The sequence below is a fragment of the Scyliorhinus canicula genome, chromosome 17 (genome assembly GCF_902713615.1).
Source record: "Scyliorhinus canicula chromosome 17, sScyCan1.1, whole genome shotgun sequence".
In the NCBI taxonomy this organism is placed as follows: Eukaryota; Metazoa; Chordata; class Chondrichthyes; order Carcharhiniformes; family Scyliorhinidae; genus Scyliorhinus; species Scyliorhinus canicula.
The window spans coordinates 30,591,147-30,612,743 of record NC_052162.1 but is presented as its reverse complement, the minus strand read 5'-3'; the positions used below and the strand labels follow the sequence as shown (position 1 = coordinate 30,612,743).

Genomic DNA, 21,597 nt, shown 5'->3' with positions numbered 1-21,597 from the left:
CCAGACTTGTTTGAGTATCTTTGTGCACAATTCGCAATGTTCTTAGAAGTATTCTGCAATCATCTTTACTATCAGTAGTGTTTTAATTTAAAAAACTTTTCAGAGGTTTAAATGAAATGCAAGTTTGAGTGAACAGCACAGTGTAAATAGTGTTGAGATATCTACCATTTTAAGATTTTCAGTATAATGGTGGACTGCAATAAGTTGAACCTAGATAATTTTCAACCAAACCTTCAATTAAACGTCAACTCCGCTGATTTATCCAGCAATGGTCTCAGAAAACTGTTTATGCCACTTGAACTGCATTTTAACATGAAGCCGCTAAATCTTCCAACTGTAGAGTATGGTTCCATAGAGCGGGTACATTTATTCTTGTGTTAGATTTGCCAGCTGATATTTGACCAGGGAATATAAAGCTAGGTAGCAGTATTATAGCCGAACCAGATTCTATCTTCACCTGCTATGTCACAAAGGCACTTTGCTGCAAGTGCCAGTCCTCAATGATGAGGAATGTAAGAACAGGCTAAGCAATTTTTTCCTTTGCCTTTTCCGATTTCTCGGGTGTAGGAATCAATTGCAGCACCCCTGCTGCTTGAAGCTTGTAGTAACTGAGCCATGGACAAAAGTGAGCTTTATTTATTTTTAAAAAATAATCATGGGTTCATTCTAATGAGTCTCGTAATTCACCAGAAGAAATAGTGATCAAATTTAAATGTTTTTTAGATCAGTAAGCTATCATTGTTCATGAGTCTGTTTCTGTTCATCATCACCAGCATCCTTTTATAAATGAAATGATTTTGCATTCAATCATATCAACTTAATTAGTTGTGGAATTACTTGCTAGAATATGTAGGTTGATCTTCAAGACAACTGCAGGATTATTAGTTGAAATCCGTGTGGCTAAGAGAGAAAAGGAGAACAGCTAAGATTTGTGTTTTTGTAAAGAAGTGCTCATTTCTGAATGCTGGATTCAATAGGTTCATGTTTGCCCCCAATGATCTGCCATAGTTACATTGCCCGCATCATTTTCTGTACTTCTCATGTGTAGAACAAGGTGCAATGTTCTCTCTCTCTCTCTCTCTTTTTCTTTTTCGCGCTCTCTCTCTCTCTCTCTCTCTCTTTCCCCCCCCCCCCCCCCCCCCCCCCCCCCACCCAAAAAAATTTATTAGCTTTGGACAGGATTCTCCGGTTGTATTGTCCTTTCAACGTACTGAATGTATAAAAGACTGGTACTTTTCTGTGATGTACAAAAGTGTTTCAGATAACCGAGAAATATATTGGAGTAACGTGGGTGCACTTCTAGCATTTGGTTACAGAACATTAATAGCACTAGTTTGGGAGCAGTTTACATTCTCCCCTGCTTGATCAAATTTGATGCGGATATGATGGAAAGGGGTAAAAATACACTGAGTTAGGATGTTTTTTCTCCAAAACTGAAAACTACATGAATTATCTTTTTCAGATAAAAGCAGATGATGAAAAGGTTAAATGTTTCCGAGCTTCACTGTCAAAGTTGGGTGATGTGTATGTCAACGATGCTTTTGGAACAGCTCACCGAGCACACAGGTGAGCTGTTTGGTCTGTTTCTTTGACTTAATAAATTCTTGGACTGGAGAGGGGTTCAAGTGTTTGGGCATAGAAGCTCAGTAGGCTTGCGGTATAGAAGTAGGACATTTGGCAAATGTCAAGTGAACTGTGAAGACTTCAGGAAGGCATAGACAGGTTAGTGGAATGGGTGATAGGTGAGAGATGCAATTTAATGTGGGGAATTGTAAGGTAATAAATTTTGTTCTCAAAAACCAAGAATAAGTGCTCGCACTCCAATGGAAAGACGTGGATGAAGGCGTGGCTGAATGCAAATACCTACAAGTTCAAATATAAATTACCTGTAAATGTTGGTAGACAAAGCATCATTTTAAAAGCCAGAAGAATTTTGAGTTTTATAAATAGAATACAAGAATAATGATGCGCATACAGAAAGAATTGCCAAGCCTGCAGTTCCAGTACAGTGGATAACTGTTGTTTGGAAAGATCTGTAGCAGAACGAGCGGAAAGTCATAGGGCTGGATTCTCTGATCCCTGAAGCAAAAATCATGTTCGCCGACGGGGCAGAGAATCCCCAATGACGCTGCTTTCGCAATGCTCCGCCCCCTGAAAAGTGGCGTACTCTATGAATTCGCCTCATGCTGTATCCACGGCCTCGGGCCATTGCCTGAGGTCCGCCCAGCGATGTCCCATCCCCGACCAGCTGAGTTCCCGACGGAGTGGGACACGTGTGGACTCGCCCGTCGTGAACTCAGCATGGCGGCAGTGGACTCAGTCCAGCGCCACCACAGTTGGGAGAGGGCCGATCTGCGGGCAGGGGGGTTTTTTATTCAGGGCTGGGGGCACTGGGGGGTGGTCTGGGGTGTGCGAGCCGGCCAAAGGCGGGGGGGGGGGGGGGGGGGGGGACACTGTTCTTGTAGTCCGGGTCGGCTGGCTGCGACCGCCAGCAGGGAATCGGTGGCCGTTTTGCGTCAGATTTCCTGGTGTAAAATCCCACTGTTTTGAAGCCAGCTTGAGGACTTAGTCTCCCAAATGGAGAATCCAGCCCGTGGTTTCAGTGTAAATGCTGAAGCCGTTGTTAAACTTAAACCGAACCCTTTATAAATGCGATGGTCAAAAATTAAACCAAAACATTGCGGATGCTGGAAATCAGAAATACAAACAGAAACTACTGGAAAATCTCCGCAGGTCTGGCAGCATCTGTGCGGAGAGAAACAGTTAACTTGTAATTTTTAGTCACGTGAATTGTTCCCCTAATGGTATATGACTAATGTTTATTTATGTTTCGTTCCAGCTCCATGGTTGGTGTAAATCTATCAAAGAAAGCTGCTGGTTTCCTGATGAAGAAGGAGCTTGAGTATTTTGCCAAAGCTCTGGAAACCCCTGAGAGACCCTTCCTTGCTATCCTGGGTGGGTAAGTGTCGAATTATTCAAACTGTTCTTTACTCGGGTTCGTAACAACTTTAGAACCTCCAGTGTACCTGCTTCATGTTCATTATCAAATGTTCTAGTCCTGAAATAAAATTGAAAACCTTTGTATTGTGCTACAGCATAAATGACAAAGGTATTTTGGACATTCTGAATTCTCCCTCTGTACCTGAACAGGCGCTAGAATGTGGCGACTAAGGGGTCTTCACAGTAACTTCATTGCAGTGTTAATGTAAGCCTACTTGTGACAAAAACAATAAAGATTATTATTATTAGGTATTGCATACTCTGTGTCATAGAATTCAAAGTGCCAAATTTATTCAGGGGCAGAAAAACACCAAACATTGTTAGGACTTAGTGTCCTAGAAAGTAAGGTTAAGAGGAGGGGGGGGGGGGTTGTTGGGTTACGGGTATAGGGTGGATACGTGGGTTTGAGTAGGGTGATCATTGCTCGGCACAACATTGAGGGCCGAAGGGCCTGTTCTGTGCTGTACTGTTCTATGTTCTATGACTTGGCTTGCCTGATAAAGTTAACAACCATAATGGCACATTGCAGTTTAAAATGTTATTTGCCATTTCATAGAATTTAGAGTGCAGAAGGAGGCCATTCGGCCCATCGAGTCTGCACCAGCTCCTGGAAAGAGAACCCTACCCAAGGTCAACACCTCCACCCTATCCCCATAACCCAGTAACCCCTCCCCACACTAAGGGCAATTTTGGACACTAAGGGCAATTTATCATGGCCAATCCACCTAACCCGCACATCTTTGGACTGTGGGAGGAAACCGGAGCACCCTGAGGAAACCCACGCGCACACGGGGAGGATGTGCAGACTCCGCACAGACAGTGACCCAAGCCAGAATCAAACCTGGGACCCTGGAGCTGTGAAGCAATTGTGCTAACCACTATGCTACCGTGCTGCCCATTTCTGCTATGTTTATTCAAATGAAGTACTCTTTTATAAGGGACCAAGCTATAAAATTCTAAAACCATCTTTATTTGTGTTGTACCACCATTCCACATCATACAATCTTAATGCTGGAACAAAATACTTCTGAATGGGAATAACATGGCTGTCTGTCGAAAGGAAATTGCAATATGAACACACTGCCTCTTGGTGGCAATGTCGTTCAAAAGCAGGCCTGTGGAAAAGAGGCACTTTAAAAGTTTCTGAATTTGTGAGACTATATAGATCAGCATTTTGCGTGCTGGCTCAGGTGTACACCTACATTTCTCCCAAGATGAACTATTGAAATTTGCATCTTAATGTTATCTGTTAAAATTATCTGTTAAAATAATCTATGAGAGAATTTCTTATAGCATCTTATTTTGACAAAACTATTGTAAATACTTGCAACCGTAGTTACTGTCAGAAGCTGAACTGTGCTCAATTATTCAGTGTCTTTAAAAACTGTCTGATCAGCATAAAGCTGTGAAAAATAAAACTGCGTAGGGTGACCCTAAGCTATTCCTTCGGAGGAAAACCTCAAAACTAATTTTAAGAAAAAAATGTTGAACTATTACTTAAAATCAATGTGTACTAAACCTTACACCATAGATACCATCCATTAAATCTGCCTTAATTTTATTTCCATTCTTTCAACACTTTTGCAATTGGTACAGCAATTTAATAAACAAATGTGGAATTGTCATGTCTGCTTCTGTTGCTGTTCAACAGGGCTAAAGTCAAGGACAAGATTCAGCTAATCAGTAACTTGCTAGACAAGGTGAATGAAATGATTATTGGAGGAGGGATGGCCTTTACATTCCTGAAGGTCCTCAATAATATGGAGGTATGTGTGTCCGCAGAATTGCACCATCACGCTTCCAGTTTGCTAAGTCAAGCAGTAACATCATGTGCCTATTGCAAAATAGAATTTCAGTTTAAAGCATTGATAGGCAAATTTCAAAGTAGCAATTATTACACCACCTTGAACTTTTAGATTGTGTTCTCTTGTCAGAGTTTCTAGTAACAATGACCTTCACTTTTGGGGTTTTATGTGCATATTAACTATTTTAAATAAAATATCTCCATTTCTTAAACAGAAGATAGAATCTTAGAATTTTACAGCAAAGTGGGAGTTCATTTGGCCTGTTGTGTCTGCACCAGTTTTTGAAAGAGCTGTCCATTCTCACCCATAGCTCTGCACATTTTTCATGGAATCATAGAATGGTTCGGGCAGGAATCATAGATTGGTTAGGGCAGCCATTCAGCCTGCCATGTCCGTGTTGGCTCGCTGGCTAATCTCCCACTCCTGCTTTATTCCCCCTTCAGATAATTATCTAATTCCCCTTTGAAAGTCGTGATTGAATCTGCCTTCACCACATTCTCAGGCAATGCATTCCAGATCCTAACCATTCGCTGAGCGAAAATGTTTTTCCTTTGTGCCGATTGAGTCTTTTGTCAATGACCTTAAATTGGTGTCTTCTGAATCTTGATGCTACCGCCAAAGGGAACGGTTAGGACCCCTCATGATTTTGAACATCTCTATCAAATCTCCTCTCAACTGTCTCTTAATGAGAACGGCCCCACCTTCTCCTATCTACCCATGTGACTGAAGTTTCTGATTGCCGGAACCATGCTTATAAGTCTTTCCTGCATTCTCTCTCATGCCTTCTCATCCTTCGTAAAATGTGTTGCCCAGAAATGGACACCATTGACACTGATGCACTGTTTATCATTTCCTTGCTTTTGTCCACTCACTCTTGATAAAACCCAGGATTCTGTTCCATATGCTTTCCGAACCATTTTCTTTACCTGGCCTGTTGCCTTCAACAATTTGTACCCCCAAGGCCATCTGCTGCACACGCTTTGGAATTTTATCCTTTATTTTATTCCTTCAAGTATATATACAATTCTCTTTTGAAAAGTTTCAGGCAGCAAATGTTAGATCATTATAACTTGCTGTGCAGAATATAAATTTTGCTCATCTCTCCTGTAGTCTGTCAGTTATTTCATATTTATGTCCTCTGGGTACATGTCCTCTAATGCTCTTCGCGAGGGTTTAAACTAATTCTGCAGAGGGTTGGGAACCTGACTTGTAGCTCCAGTGTACAGGAGGTTGAGAGTAGTGAGATCATGAGTAAGGTTTCAAGGTTGCAGGAGTGTACCGGCAGGTAGGAAGGTGGTTTAAAGTGTGTCTACTTCAACGCCAGGAGCATCCGGAATAAGGTGGGTGAACTTGCAGCATGAGTTGGTACCTGGGACTTCGATGTTGTGGCCATTTCGGAGACATGGCTAGAGCAGGGATGGTTGTTGCAGGTTCTGGGATGTGGATATTTCAGTAAGCTCAGGGAAGGTGGTAAAAGTGGGGGTGGGGTGGCATTGTTAGTCAAAGACAGTATTACGGTGGCAGAAAGGACGTTTGATGAGGACTCGTCTACTGAGGTAGTATGGGCTGAGGTTAGAAACAGGAAAGGAGAGGTCATCCTGTTGGGAGTTTTCTATAGGCCTCCGAAAAGTTCCAGAAATGTAGAGGAAAGGATTGCAAAGATGATTCTGGATAGGAGCGTAATTAACAGGGTACTTGTTATGGGGGACTTTACCTTTCCAAATATTGACTGGAAACGCTATAGATAGAGTACTTTAGATGGGTCCGTTTTTGTCCAATGTGTGCAGGAGGGTTTCCTGACATACTATGTAGATAGGCCAACAAGAGGCGAGGCCACATTGGATTTGGCACTGGGTAATAAACCAGGACAGGTGCTAGATTTGGAGGTAGGTGAGCACTTTGGTAATAGTGACCACAATTCAGCTACGTTTACTTGAGCGATGGAAAGGGATAGGTATATACTGCAGGGCAATTGTTATAGCTGGGCGAAAGGCAATTATGATGCGATGAGGCAAGACTTAGGATGCATAGGTTGGGGAAGGAAACTGCAGGGGATGGGCACAATTGAAATGTGGAGCTCGTTCAAGGAACAGCTACTGCGTGTCCTTGATAAGTATGTACCTATCAGGCAGAGAGGAAGTGGTAGAGCGAGGGAACTGTGGTTTCCTAAAGTAGTTGAATCACTTGTCAAGAGGAAGAAGGAGGCTTATGTAAAGATGAGACATAAAGGTTCAGTTAGGGCGCTCGAGAGTTACAAGTTGGCTTGGAAGGACCTAAAGAGAGAGCTAAGAAGGGGACATGAGAAGTCTTTGGCAGGTAGGATCAAGGATAACCCTAAAGTTTTCTATAGGTATGTCAGGAATAAAAGAATGACCAGGGTAAGAGTAGGGCCAGTCAAGGTCAGTAGTGGGAAGTTGTGCGTGAAGTCTGAGGAGATGGGAGAGGTGCAAAATGAATATTTTTTCGTCAGTTTTCACGCAGGTAAAAGACAATGTTGTTGAGGAGAACACGGAGTTACAGGCTATTAGACTAGAAGGGCTTGAGGTTTATAAGGAGAAGGTGTTAGCAATTCTGGAAAGTATGAAAATAGATAAGTCCCCTGGGCCGGATGGGATTTGTGCTAGGATTCTCAGGGAAGCTAGGGAGGAGATTGCTGAGCCTTTTGCTTTGATCTTTATGTTGTCATTGTCTACAGGAATAGTGCCAGAAGACTGGAGGATAGCAAATGTTGTCCCCTTGTTCAAGAAGGGGAATAGAGACGACCCCGGTAACTATAGACCAGTGAACCTTGCTTCTGTTGTGGGCAAAGTCTTAGAAAGGTTTATAAGAGATAGGATGTATAATCATCTAGAAAGGAATAATTTGATTAGGGATAGTCAACGTGGTTTTGTGAAGGGTAGGTTGTGCCTCACAAACCTTATTGAGTTCTTCGAGAAGGTGACCAAACAGGTGGACGAGGGTAAAGCAGTTGATGTAGTGTATATGAATTTCAGTAAAGCGTTTGATAAGGTTCCCCATGGTAGGCTATTGCAGAAAATACGGAGGCATGGGATTCGGGGTGATTTAGCAGTTTGGATCAGAAATTGGCTCGCTGTAAGAAGGCAGAAGGTGGTGGTTGATGGGAAATGTTCAGCCTGGAGTTCAGTTACTAGTGGTGTACCACAAGGATCTGTTTTGGGGCCACTGCTGTTTGTCATTTTATAAATGACCTGGAGGAGGGCATAGAAGGATGGGTGAGTAAATTTGCAGATAACACTAAAGTCGGTGGAGTTGTGGACAGTGCGGAAGGATATTGCAGGTTACAGAGGAACATAGATAAGCTGCAGAGCTGAGCTGAGAGGTGGCAAATGGAGTTTAATGCAGAAAAGTGTGATGTGATTCATTTTGGAAGGAGTAACAGGAAGACAGAGTACTCGGCTAATGGTAAGGTTCTTGGTAGTGTGGATGAGCAGAGAGATCTCTGTGTCCATGTATATAGATCCCTGAAAGTTGCCACCCAAGTTGATAGGGTTGTTAAGAAGGTGTACGGTGTGTTAGCTTTTATTGGTAGAGGGAATTGAGTTTCGGAGCCATGAGGTCATGTTGCAGCTGTACAAAACTCTGGTGCGGCCGCATTTGGAGGATTGCATGCAGTTCTGGTCGCCGCATTATAGGAAAGATGTGGAAGCATTGGAAAGGGTGGAGAGGAGATTTACCAGGATGTTGCCTGGTATGGAGGGAAGATCTTTTGAGGAAAGGCTGAGGGACTTGAGGCTGTTTTTGTAGAGAGAAGAAGGTTAAGAGGTGACTTAATTGAGGCATACAAGATGATCAGAGGATTAGATGAGGTGGACAGTGAGAGCCTTTTTTCTCGGATGGGACATAGCTTTAAATTGAGGAGAGATAGATATAGGGCAGATGTCAGGGTAGGTTCTTTACTCAGAGTAGTAAGGGCGTGGAATGCCCTGCCTGCAACAGTAGAGGACTCGCCGACATTAAGGGAATTTAAATGGTCATTGGATAAACATATGGATGATGAGGGAATAGTGTAGATGGGCTTTAGTGGTTTCACAGGTCGGCGCAACATCGAGGGCGCTATAATGTTCTATGTTACCAACCCTCCTGTCAGTGGAAACCGTTTTTTCCCTGATTTACTATCAATTACTAAATATACTTTTCTCCTAAGATCTTAACAATTCACCCTCAGATCAACCAATTTGGAGCTGTTAAATCTTCAGAAATGGAATAATCTATTTTTCATGATTCTGTATTTTGCACGATTGTATTGGTAAAATGCTTGTGGAGGAATACACTCAACACTTAAATGGTGTAGATTGTCTGGCTATCAGCTAAATTAGACAAACCACATTTGTTTGATTCTGTTATGGTAACATGCATATTTCCTTTGGTGTCCCTGCATATATTACAGTTTCTGGTTTTTCCAGTCCTTGTCTCTTCTATCACAGTCTCACTGAATACCAGTCTTTGTCCTGCACTATCTGACTGAGTCCCATGACTCTGCAGGTTCCCTTGAACACCAATTCCCCCATTGCTGGTTATAAACCCTTATTTTCTTGGGGGGGGGGGGTGGAAGTTTTAGTTGTTTTTCCAGCCCCTTAACCCCTCTTTCTGCCACTTCCTTTTATATGTTGTGGTATTGTATTTTGTATCTTCGATGAAACTGCGCCCGCTATAAATTCCCTATAAGTTTCATCTGAGTTGAGAGCAGGCACTATTTGTAGGAGCAGGAGGAATACTTTAAATATGGAATGTATTCCTTCTGTGCTGTTTCTTCATTGCCACACCAATAGGGTGTAGATATATGCCAGCTTTTCTTATTGTCCTAGAATGTAATATTTTTTGATGCTAGTGTTATAAATTGTTATTACTACACTACTGGGTCTCTTGTTTTACTGTGAAACCCTTTTACTATTCTACAAGTAAAAAAGGCACTTAGCAGAGCACACATCTCCACCATGCCGTGTTAACGTTATTACAACTCTGCAGCTCTTCTTTGAGGCTTTTTCCTGCCTGGTTAATACACTAAATACAAAGCTGCAGAAGAAATCTTTTTATTAAGAGCTGCCATCTCACTGAGGGGGCTTCAGGCCAATTCACATCCAAAATCCTGCTCTGAAAACTGCTCACATTTTGACAGCTATGACAAATTCCACCACAACAGCTGAGACAATCTGCAACATTCTAAAACAATAACCACGTTCTGAATACAATACCACAACATTAAAAAAAAAGGATAAATTAACTTTTTGACTTGACTCTCAATTTTAACAGATCCTTTAAAAAAGATTCCAGGATCTGTGTCCAGCTCAGCATCTCGCTTCTTCCTTGGGCCATACCCTATCCGTGGACTAAGTATTTTGATGAGATCCATCTATTAGTTTTTAAGATGTCTTGTTTACTGACTAACTGGGGTAAAAACATTACCATCAGTGGCAGCAGTAATAACTCAATATTGCAATGATGACATAAAAACCCTACGGTACATAAGGAGACCATTCGGCACATCGAATCTTCCTGTGAGGAAGAAGGATAAATATGGCAAATTTCAGGAACCTTGGATAACGAGAGATATTGTAGGCTCGTCAAAAAGAAAAAGGAGGCATTTGTCAGGGCTAGAAGACTGGGAACAGATGAAGCCTGTGTGGAATATGAGGAAAGTAGGAAGGAACTTGAGCAAGCAGTCAGGAGGGCTAAAAGAGGTCACAAAAAGTCATCGGCAAATAGGGTTAAAGAAAATCTCACGGCTTTTTACACGTACATAATAAGCAAGAGGGTAGCCAGGGAAAGGGTGGGCCCACTGAAGGACAGGGGAGAGAATCTTTGCTTGCAGCCAGAGGAAATGGAAGAGGTATAAATGAATACTTAGCATCAGTATTCACCAAAGAGAAGGAATTGGTGGATGTTTAGTCTGGAGAAGAGTGTGTAGATAGCCTGGGTCACCTTGAGATCCAAAAGGACGAGGTGTTGGTCGTCTTGAAAAATATTAAGGTGGGTAAGTCCCCAGGGCCTGATGGGATCTACACCAGAATACTGAAGGAGGCAAGAGAGGAAATTGCTGAGGCCTTGACAGAAATCTTTGGATCCTCACTGTCTTCAGGTGATGTCCCGGATGACTGGAGAATAGCCAATGTTGTTCCTTTGTTTAATAAGGGTAGCGAGGATAATCCAGGGGAACTACAGGCTGGTGAGCCTTATATCAGTGGTAGGGAAATTATTGGAGAGAATTCTTCAAGACAGGATCTACTCCCATTTAGAAGCAAATAGTCGTATTAGCGAGAGGCAGCATGGTTTTGTGATGGGGAGGTAGTGTCTCACTAATTTGATCGATTTTTTTTGAGGTCACAAAGATGATTGATGCAGGTAGGGCAGTGGATGTTGGCTATATGGACTTCTGTAAGGCCTTTGACAAGGTCCCTCCTGGCAGACTGGAACAAAAGGTGAAGTCACACAGGATCAGAGGTGAGCTGGCAAGATGGATTCAACAGGTTAGGTCATAGAAGACAGCAATGGAAGGATGCTTTTCTGATTGGAGGGCTGTGACTAGTGGTGTTCCGCAGGGATCGGTGCTGTGACCTTTGCTGTTCATAGTATATATAAATGATTTGGAGGAAAATATAACTGGTCTGATGAGTATGTTTGATGATGACACAAAGTTGGTGGAATTGCGGATAGCGATGAGGACTTTTCAGAGGATACAGCAGGATTTAGGTCATTTGGAGACATGGGCGGCGAGATGGCAGATGGAGTTTAATCCGGACAAATGTGAGGTAATGTATTTTGGAAGGGCTGGTTTAGCTCACTGGGTTAAATCGCTGGCTTTTCAAGCAGGCCAGCAGCACGGTTCGATTCCCGTACCAGCCTCCCCGGACAGGCGCCGGAATGTAGCGACTAGGGGCTTTTCACAGTAACTTCATTGAAGCCTACTCGTGACAATAAGCGATTTTCATTTTGTTTCATTTCATAATACAGGTAGGGAATATACAGTGAATGGTAGAACCCTCAAGAGTATTGACAGTCAGAGAGATCTTGGTGTACAGGTTGACAGGTCACTAAAAGGGGCAACACAGGTGGTGAAGATAGTCAAGAAGGCATACGGCATGCTTGCCTTCATTGGCTGGGGCACGGAGTATAAAAATTGACAAGTCATGTTGCAGCTGTATAGAACCTTAGTTCGGCCACACTTGGAGTATAATGTTCAATTCTGGTCGCCACACTACCGGAAGGATGTGGAGGCTTTAGAGAGGGTGCAGAAGAGATTTACCAGGATGTTGCCTGGTATGGAGGGCATTAGCTATGAGGAGAGTTTGAATAAACTCTGTTTGTTCTCACTGGAACGAAGGAGGCTGAGGGGCGACCTGATAGAGGTCTACAAAACTATGAGGGGCATAGACAGGGTGGATAGTCAGAGACTTTTTCCCAGGGTAGAGGGGTCAATTACTAGGGGGCATAGGTTTAAGGTGTGAGGGGCAATGTTTAAAGATGTGCGAGGTAAGTTTTTACACAGAATATAGTGGGTGCCTGGAACTCGCTGCCGGTGGAGTTGGTGGAAGCAGTGACGAATGACAAATACATGAATAGGATGGGAATAGAGGGATGCGCACTATGGAAGTGTAAAAGATTTTAGTTCAGACGGGCAGCATGGTCAGCGCAGGCTTGGAGCGCCGAAGGCTCTGTCCCTGTGTTGTACTTTTCTTTGTTCTTTGTTATCGAGTTTGCACCGATCCTCTGAAAGAGCACCCACGCTCCTCTCTCTATCTGTAACCCCACCTAACCATTAGACATTAAGGGGCAATTTAGACTGGTCAACCCACCTCTCCTGCACATCTTTGGACTGTGGGATATAGTGTTAATAGTCAAATATTAGGAGACTCATGCGGGTAGATTTTTAAAAAACTAATCTTGGTAAAGGTTTCCATTCCAACAGCTGTGAGAGCAGTATATAGTGATCGTGTCTGGCTATTTTTTTGAATATTAAGTAACTTTTTCATTTTTTAGATTGGCAATTCCCTATATGATGAAGAAGGGTCGAAAATAGTCAATGAACTGATGGCCAAGGCTAAGAAAAATGGGGTGGCCATTACACTGCCTGAAGATTTTGTGATTGCTGATAAATTTGATGAAAATGCCAGTGTTGGAGCAGCCACTGTGGCTGCCGGAATCCCAGCAAACTGGATGGTAAGCTAGTGGTAATGGTTAAGTGGTCTGATGCTTATTAAATAATGTATTTCATATCCTCAACTTCCAAAGCATTTCGGAGTCGATTTCATTACAGTTCCTAACATAGGAGAAATCGAGCAGCGAACTTGCCAATGGCAAAGACTTAGACATAGCAACTGAAATAAAAGAAATGGCTGTTATCTATTTTTGCTATGTTACGCTGATGAAGGCTAGTGATGTGAAGGGAATGGTAGAAAACTGTCCTGGGCACCAAATATCAAGATCAGGCACTCCTGGCTAATGTAGCTGCCAGCTGCAGAAAAAGTATGTTCTTCTCCACCTCAATTGGTATTCGGGTCAAACCTGAAAATACAAAAGCTACACGTTGTGACATTTTCATTCCCTGCACCTGTTCATCACTGTAGTTCAAAATTAGAAGCCATTTTGTAATGTGGACCTGCACAACAAATGATTGAATTGAAAACATGTTCATTTGAGGCTCGACTCTTGCAGTTAACAGAAATGGGAGGCTTTATTCCATCAGATTTTTCAGGACTATTCCAGGTTGTGAAATGACAAAGTCTTAACCTAATACACAACCCAGTGCTCTGGAAGAAAAATCGGGAGACGTTTCAGGAAAAATAGAGAAATTCATCACGCCTAATGAACATAATGAATTGCTGGAAATATACAGCATTTTTCTTCAGTTTAATTTGCAGTTTTCTTTAATGTCGGTTATTGGTAATACCATGTTATATAGTATTTTACTGTGATTCCCTCTTGCACTGAAAAATGAGACTTCTTTTCATGTATGATTGTTGGCTGGTTCACAACTGCAAAGAAACATACACAGGTATTGATTTTACAGAGAAGATGAATAAACTATTGCCCTGTATTATGCTTTTAGGTATGAAATGTTTATGGTCGCTTGTAAATTTATTTTACTACTTTTAAATACTTTAATGTATCGAAGTTCAAAATGTTTCGTTCTAAGTTTCTACTTTTTTGCATTTTACATTGTTGAATTTAAATTATTAGACAATTCAAAATATCTCACACACTCAGACTATACAAATATCTACCCAATCTACCCAGAGAGAAGAAAAGGAAAAAAATAACAACATGGGAGTAATAATAATAGCGAAAACATAATATAGAAATAGCCTTGGTATCGGAAATAAATATTTTATATCTTTAAACTCAATCTAGACACTATATGGGTCAACTATACACTTGTGTTATTCAGTTTGCTAGAACGGCGCCGCAGTTCCCATACACCAGTCTGCTCACTAGTGTGGTGTCCCCTCTTCTTCCCCCCCCCCCCCCCCCCCCCCCCCCAGTAACCCCACCCAACGTTAAGGGCAATTTTGGGCACTGAGCAATTTAGCATGGCCAATCCATCTAACCTGCTCATCTTTGGACTGTGGGAGGAAACCGGACGACCCAGAGGAAACCCACGCAAACACGGGGAAAAAGTGCAGACTCTGCACAGGCAGTGACCCAAGCTGGGAATCGAACCTGGGACCCTGGAGCTGTGAAGCAATTGTGCTAACAACTATGCTACCGTGCTGCCCATTACAATAATTCCTTGTTTTTAATTACTTTGTCAACGTTTTCAGCCTTGGAGAAGCATCTTAATGGTTAATCGCTAAGAATTTGTTTATTTCTCAAGTATTGCATCAGTTTAATTTGCATTGGCTGTCTGCATATTTATATAGCAACGGATAGTCAGTCTTGAAGTTTCTTGCTAAGAACTCCAAAATAAACTCTTATTTAGTTCACATGAATAGTACTTTAGAACCTGATGCATTTGGTATCCAACATGACTGCCTATATAATATATAAATTTATGGACTGTTATTTAATAAATTAGGGAAGTGTCCACAATTACACCTACTGTGATAAATTATTACTATTGTGATGTAGAGAACATTGTTTGAAACCTGCGATGTGAAAAACCCCTTCTTTATAACAAACCGAATTGGAACTTTTTCTGCTTGGTGATTTTGACAAAAACTGTTTGATTCTGTTCCACTGTACACTCTGGGTCAATTCTTTTTGCAACATTAGTATCTGCAAAATGGAGCCTGGTTTACAGCAGTAGGTTTTAGAATATCTCTGGAGTTCTGATCCTGATCTAGCTGCAGTGAGAAATGGCATGAAACTGAGTCAGGCAAATTCACACTACTTGGGAGCATTGCTCTAGTGTGAATCAAACATTGTTTTCTCATTGCTCAGATTATCTTTTGGATCTCTTAAGTAATTAAACTTTCTTGGGGTTGATTTAAATGTTTATAGAGAATGTGAATTCCACGAATGCTAAATACTATAAAGTTTTGAATAGGGCTGGAATTCATTGGTGATGGACTCCAGTGTTACAGAAAACTGACATTCGTTCTAATTCTCAATCCATTTTTTGTAAAATTTTAAACTCTCGTAATTCATGACCAATAGTGCTGAACAACTTTCTATTTATTTGTATTCTATAAAAAAGAAACACAAAGCGAATGTTTAGTAGCTGTCCTGATAGGCTCTTAATACCTTTCAAGTTTTTATTTAATGAATATATAAAATATCATTATGTACTTGTAGAGGATAAAAGTGCAGAATTTTTCACTCATTTGTTTTATTTTTAAATAAAATTGTTTTTAATATGAATATAAAAAGCTAAATGAAAAGGAGCTGAGGGTCATGCACATGTTATAGTTGGTATCTGGTGTTCATGTGGTTCATTTCTGCCATTCTCTATCTTACTGTTTTGTCTGACCGATGATTTGTATCCCCTGGACCTGAAGGTATGAAACAAATGTATTAATATCTTCCTGTGAAATGCAGCAAATTTATGTTTTGATGTATCTTTACTCATTTTCCTTCAAGGGTCTCGATTGTGGTCCCGAGAGTCTTAAGAAGTTTGTTGCTGCTGTGGGCAGAGCCAAGCTGATTGTGTGGAATGGTCCTGTTGGTGTGTTTGAGTGGGATAAATTTGCCAGTGGCACTAAGGGAGTTATGGACAAGGTTGTGGAAGTTACCGAGAAAGGTTGTGTCTCTATTATTGGTAAGTATTTGAAAAAGATGAAAATGAAAATCGCTTATTGTCACGAGTAAGCTTCAATGAAGTTACTGTGAAAAGCCCCCTAATCGCCACATTCCGGCGCCTGTCCGGGGAGGCTGGTACGGGAATTGAACCGTGCTGCTAGCCTGCCAGGTCTGCTTTAAAAGCCAGTGATTTAGCCCAGTGAGCTAAACCAGCCCCATTTGAAAAGTTGCTTAATTCTTGTTGTTTTTGTGGGCTAATATGAACTGCACTGGATTTAAAACTTAAATTTTGTGTTCAGGTTTTCATGCTGGGCAGTTTTTAATTTATACAATTAGAAATCTAATTTTCTGGCCAAGTTGGATATCTTAATTCCCTTGTAAAGTGTGTTGCAACTGAGTGAATTTAGTTCTTTTCATACTTGGCTCCGTTTAAAATACTGCACTGACCGAGATGAAGTAATTCTTCGGTGTGCTCATGGTTTAATAAATTATTACAGAAGGACTTTAAAATAATGAATGAAAGTCAACCTCAGCACAAAGTTGAATTTTTTAATTTCCCTGCTCTTTGGAGAGTGCATGTGAAAATTGTTACAATGGAGGGTCTCGCAGTCGGTAGAACAGCTGCCTCATGATGTTGAGGACCCGGGTTCGGTCCCGGGTCACTGTCCATGTGGAGTTTGCACGTGCTCCCAGTGTCTACATGGGTCTCGCCCCCACAACCCAAAGATGTGCAGGCGAGGCGGATTGGCCACGCTAAATTGCCCCTTTAATTGGGGGGGGAGGGGGGGGGAAAGAGAATTGGGTACTCTTAATGTCTTTTTTAAAAAAGAGAATTGTTACAATGCTAATTCTCTTTTTATATAGCCTTGATGACAAGTTATGGTTCTGGGCTAGTGACTATTTTGTACTGTCCTGGTACTAAAGTTGGTAAATTATAAACACAGCTGGCCTGCTGCTGTCCTCACTGAATATATACGTGCATACTCTTCCACGGGACTTGTTGGTAACAATCAGAATTAGAACTGACGATAGATAATTTTCCCCTGCTCCTATCTTTTATTAAATTCATTTACGGGATGTGGGCGTTGCTGGTTAGGCCAGCATTGTCCTTCAGAAGGTGGTGATGCGTTGCCGCCTTGAACCGCTTCAGTCCCTGAGATGTAGGTACACCCACAGTGCTGTCAGGGAGGGAGTTCCAGGATTTTGCCCCAGTGACAGTGAAGGAACTGCGACATATTTCCAAGTTGGGGTGGTGAGTGACTTGGAGAGGAATCTCCAGGTGGTGCTCTTGTCCTTCTAGATGGCAGCGGCTGTGGGTTTAGAAGGTGCTGTCTAAGGAACCGTGGCATTTTACTGCAGTGCATCTTGTAGATGCTACACACGCTGCCTACTGTATCGGTGGTGGAGGGTTTGAATATTTGTTCAAGGTGGAGCAATCAAGCAGGCTGCTTTTGTCCTGGATGTTGTTGGAGCTGCACCTCACCTCTGGCATGCAGTTTTTTTGTCCAAGTTTGAACCAAGGCTGTAATGAGGTCAGGAGCTGAGTGACTGACGGAGCCCAAACTGAGAGTCCGTGAGCAAGTTATTCCTGAGTACGTGCCACTTAATAGCACTGCTGATGGCTCATTGCATCACTTTGCTGATGATGGAGAGTAGACTGATAGGGTGGAAATTGGCTGGGTTGGATTTGTCCTTTTCTTGTGTACAGGACACCACTGGGCAATTTTCTACGTTGCCGGGTAGATGCCAGTGTTGTAGCTGTACTGGAACAACTTGACTAGGGGTGCGACAAGTTCTGGAGCACAAGTCTTCGGTACTATTGCAGGAATGTTAAATTCATTTGTTTTAGTCCCTTGCTCAGGCAAACTGCTGCGATCAAGAACATTAGTAGCATCAATTTATTGACGAGTTTAGACATAATTTCTATGAGTTAAACTGTTTTTTCTTCAATCACAGATGTACCATGGCAGAATTTAATTTGTCAATACAAAGCTATATGTTAAGACAAAAACTTTTTTTTTTGGCTGTTTAATAATTGTAAAACAAATTTTTATAAACTTATACCTGGAATTATCTTTGACTTTGTATATTGTACTTAAACACCTGGAATAAAGATAAGAATATTAAAAGACATTAGCTGTTATAAAATTAATAAACACCACTTATTTTTATATTTGTGCATCTGTAGGGTGTAAAAACAATGCCACATGGTGCTCGTATCACACTTTTCAGTAAGCTTCAGTAGCTCAGATATCACAGTCTCTACTGTCTTTAATGTTTTGTTTTTGTGTTGTAGGTGGTGGAGATACAGCCACTTGCTGTGCCAAGTGGAATACTGAAGACAAAGTCAGCCATGTGAGCACTGGAGGTGGAGCTAGTTTGGAACTGCTTGAAGGTGAATTTTAGTTTTTGGTGTGTTAAGCTTTGAGTTTTTAACAATTGGCGAAGACTATGTTGCACATTGAGTAAAGTGGCTAAACATGACTTTTTATTGTGTGACTATTGGATTCAGTTATAATGGGTAATTGAATTGGATTCATTGTTATAATTTAACCTTATAAATAAGCCAACTTGCTTTTTAACCTGCTTAAAGAATTTGCAACAAATCCTTCTATTATTCCCCCATGCTGTGTACTGAGCTCACCTCTGTCAATTAAGATCATGAGTTTCGTCGCTGCAAAAGCAGCCCAGGGAGACTTTGGTTCTGCCATCTTCATGGGTTAGTGAGCCCTGATCAGTACAGCAGTGAGGCCCACATTATCGGGCACTCAAGCAGATTTATTGCACTGCACCTTTTTTTGCCAATCCCTGCAGTTACAACATTTACGCAGGTCTCTGAAACGTACCCTGTTGCTGAAAATCTGGGCTTGCCAAGAAAATCTTTAAAAAAGCAAAAAAATCAGCACAAACCGATTTGATATCCGACATCCATATGAAAAGCCGTAAATCTTCAGTATTTTATGAATTCTAATATGAAAAGGTTCTGTCCATAATTACAAAACTAGGGAAAAGCTAAAACTCTTTACATTCTTCTTCTCAAAAAATGGAACATTGTACTATAGAACAAGTTTGTAAAATATGCTGCTGATTATTTTCTTCACTCTATCTTTCTTTCTCTCCCTGACCGTTTTTTTGTTTTCCATTCCTAGGTAAAGTTCTTCCAGGAGTTGATGCTCTCAGTAACATCTAAGAACAAACGAACAAATCCAGTTCTCCTGTTCACTCGCATCTCAGGAGTTTGATTATTTTGCTTTAAAACATTCAAAAAGTAATTATCTCAATACTGTAGATCACTGTATATGATGCAAATGAGCTTGATAGTATTTTATTTTATAAATATAATGTAGTCCTAAAATATTTTGTTTAGTATTGTCCATTTTCTGTGAATCAGTTGTCTATTCTAATGTTCAAGCAGCTTTTCAAGCAATTATTGTCTTTCACGAACTGTTACGGAAAGTAAGTTTACACTGGAGATGGATTGTAATGACTGCTGAATAAATGAACATGCACAAGTCCTGGGTGCTCTTATTTAGAAATGGACATTGGGTAAAAGAGGCAACAAAATCCTGATTTACAATTTAGCTTTCTCCGATATCTCAACCAACTTGCAAGAACATTTCGGAAATGATAGGGAGGGAAAGGTAGGCATTTTAACCAAAGACCCTGCTCCCATGCCCACATGTCTGTTCTTGGCCTGCTGCAATGTTCCAGTGAAGCGCAACGCAAACTGGAGGAACAACATCTCATCTTTCGGTTAGGCACGTTACAGCCTTCTGGTCTCAACATCGAATTCAACAACCTTAAATTTAAAAAAAAAAAATTAAAATCGCTTATTGTCACGAGTAGGCTTCAATGAAGTTACTGTGAAAAGCCCCTAGCCGCCACATTCCGGCGCCTGTTCGGGAGGCTGGTACGGGAATTGAACCGTGCTGCTGGCCTGCCTTGGTCTGCTTTAAAAGCCAGCGATTTAGCACAGTGTGCTAAACCAGCCACACACCGCATCAACTTCAGATGATCAGCCCCACCTCGACCCAATTGTTTTCATTTCAGTTTAACTCTCTTTTACCATTTCTTTCTTAATATACATTTAATTTCTTCCCCCCCCCCCCCCCCCCCCCGCCCCGCCCAACCTTATCCACCTTTCCTGCACTTTTTTTCCTCTCTGCTTCCCCCCACACCTACAGTTCATCCTCTGATGTTAGTTTCCTGCTGTTTGACCTTTCACATCTTTTGTCCTCTCTGGGGACTGCCATTAACATTCTTTCCCCTTGGGATTTGTGGCTATTAGCACCCGCTTTCCCTGGGTTTCTGTGGCTATGACTCTTCTTTCATTCCTACTCCACAGTATAAATATTTCCAACTTTCTCTGTTAGCTTTGACAAAGAGTCATCGGACCCGAAACGTTAGCTCTTTTCTCCCGACAGATGTTGCCAGACCTGCTGAGATTTTCCAGCATTTTCTCTTTTGGTTTCAGATTCCAGCATCCGCAGTAATTTGCCTTTATTTAAAAGGTAGGTCCATCCAGCTGTCATGTCTTGCATCACAATACATCTCATCACATGGGGTTGAGGAGTAGTCAGAAACATGTGAAAACCCAGGTCGATTTAGATGAAAAGAATTGGATTTTATTTCTCCAACACCCCACCCACCCCACTCCAAGAGAAGAACTTCCAACTGTCCAACTCCATTCCATGCTTGTTTGACTTAGCAGGACCAGCGGCCATTCTTACAACTCTTCAGATAAACAGACATGATGCAGGAACTATATCATGTTACAAACCTCAATCAAGTCACCCGCAAGTCTTTGCTCTCTATAGAGGTCCAGTCTTTGAACATATCCACTATGTTTTAAACTGGGGATTAAGTTTTTAGCCCTTTCGAAAGCCTCTTATCACCCTTCGTGCGAAGACCAAAATACTCTATGTTAACTGAGGTTGAGTCAAGATATGGCACAAGGACAGGAGTGGTGTGAATTGCCCTGTAAATGCACCTTGGTACCTTATTTTTATAATAATTGTCACAAATAGGCTTACATTAACACTGCAACAAAGTTACGGTGAAAAGCTGCTAGTTGCCACATTCCGGTGCCTGTTTGGGTACACTGAGAATTCAGAATGTCCAAATTACCTAACAGCGTGTGTTTCACAACTTGTGGGAGGAAACCTATGCAGACACAGGGAGAACGTGCAAACTGCACAGACAGTGACCCAAGCCGGGAATTGAACTTGGGTCCCTGGCGCTGTGAAGTAACAGAACTAACCTCTGCTGCCCAAACCTTGGGTTAGGATTCTCCATTTGGGAGACTAAGTTCTCCTGCCAGCGTGGAATCACTCTTGGTCCGTTGTGGCACTAGGAACGGTGCCCAGGAGCAAATCAGTCTCTCTTGGCATGCACATTTATGTGTGGTGGGAAGCTCCAGGGATTCCATTCCAAATCCTGCTATCGTGCCGCCATATTGAGTGGACAGCCATTACCAAGATCTGGCGATTGACCGCCCCACCCACAACATAAATCCTGTCCCCACAAGCATGAGGGTGACCTGATTGCCCCATGCATTCACGAGTGAAGGGAAATGAAAATAAACAATCCAGACGCCTGA

At 41.8% G+C, this 21,597-nt stretch overlaps 1 protein-coding gene across 1 annotated transcript in view; it reads left to right on the top strand.

Moving 5' to 3' along the window:
* Positions 1-19,512, top strand: part of pgk1 (phosphoglycerate kinase 1) — a 29,034-nt gene extending 9,522 nt beyond the window's left edge. Inside the window, exons 5-11 of the mRNA XM_038775307.1 lie at positions 1,463-1,566; positions 2,840-2,959; positions 4,652-4,766; positions 12,801-12,980; positions 15,840-16,017; positions 18,295-18,393; positions 19,148-19,512. Coding sequence (XP_038631235.1) covers positions 1,463-1,566; positions 2,840-2,959; positions 4,652-4,766; positions 12,801-12,980; positions 15,840-16,017; positions 18,295-18,393; positions 19,148-19,188 — 837 coding nt within the window. The 3' untranslated portion in view covers positions 19,189-19,512. The remainder of the gene's footprint in view (positions 1-1,462; positions 1,567-2,839; positions 2,960-4,651; positions 4,767-12,800; positions 12,981-15,839; positions 16,018-18,294; positions 18,394-19,147) is intronic.
* The last annotated feature ends 2,085 nt before the right edge of the window (positions 19,513-21,597 follow it).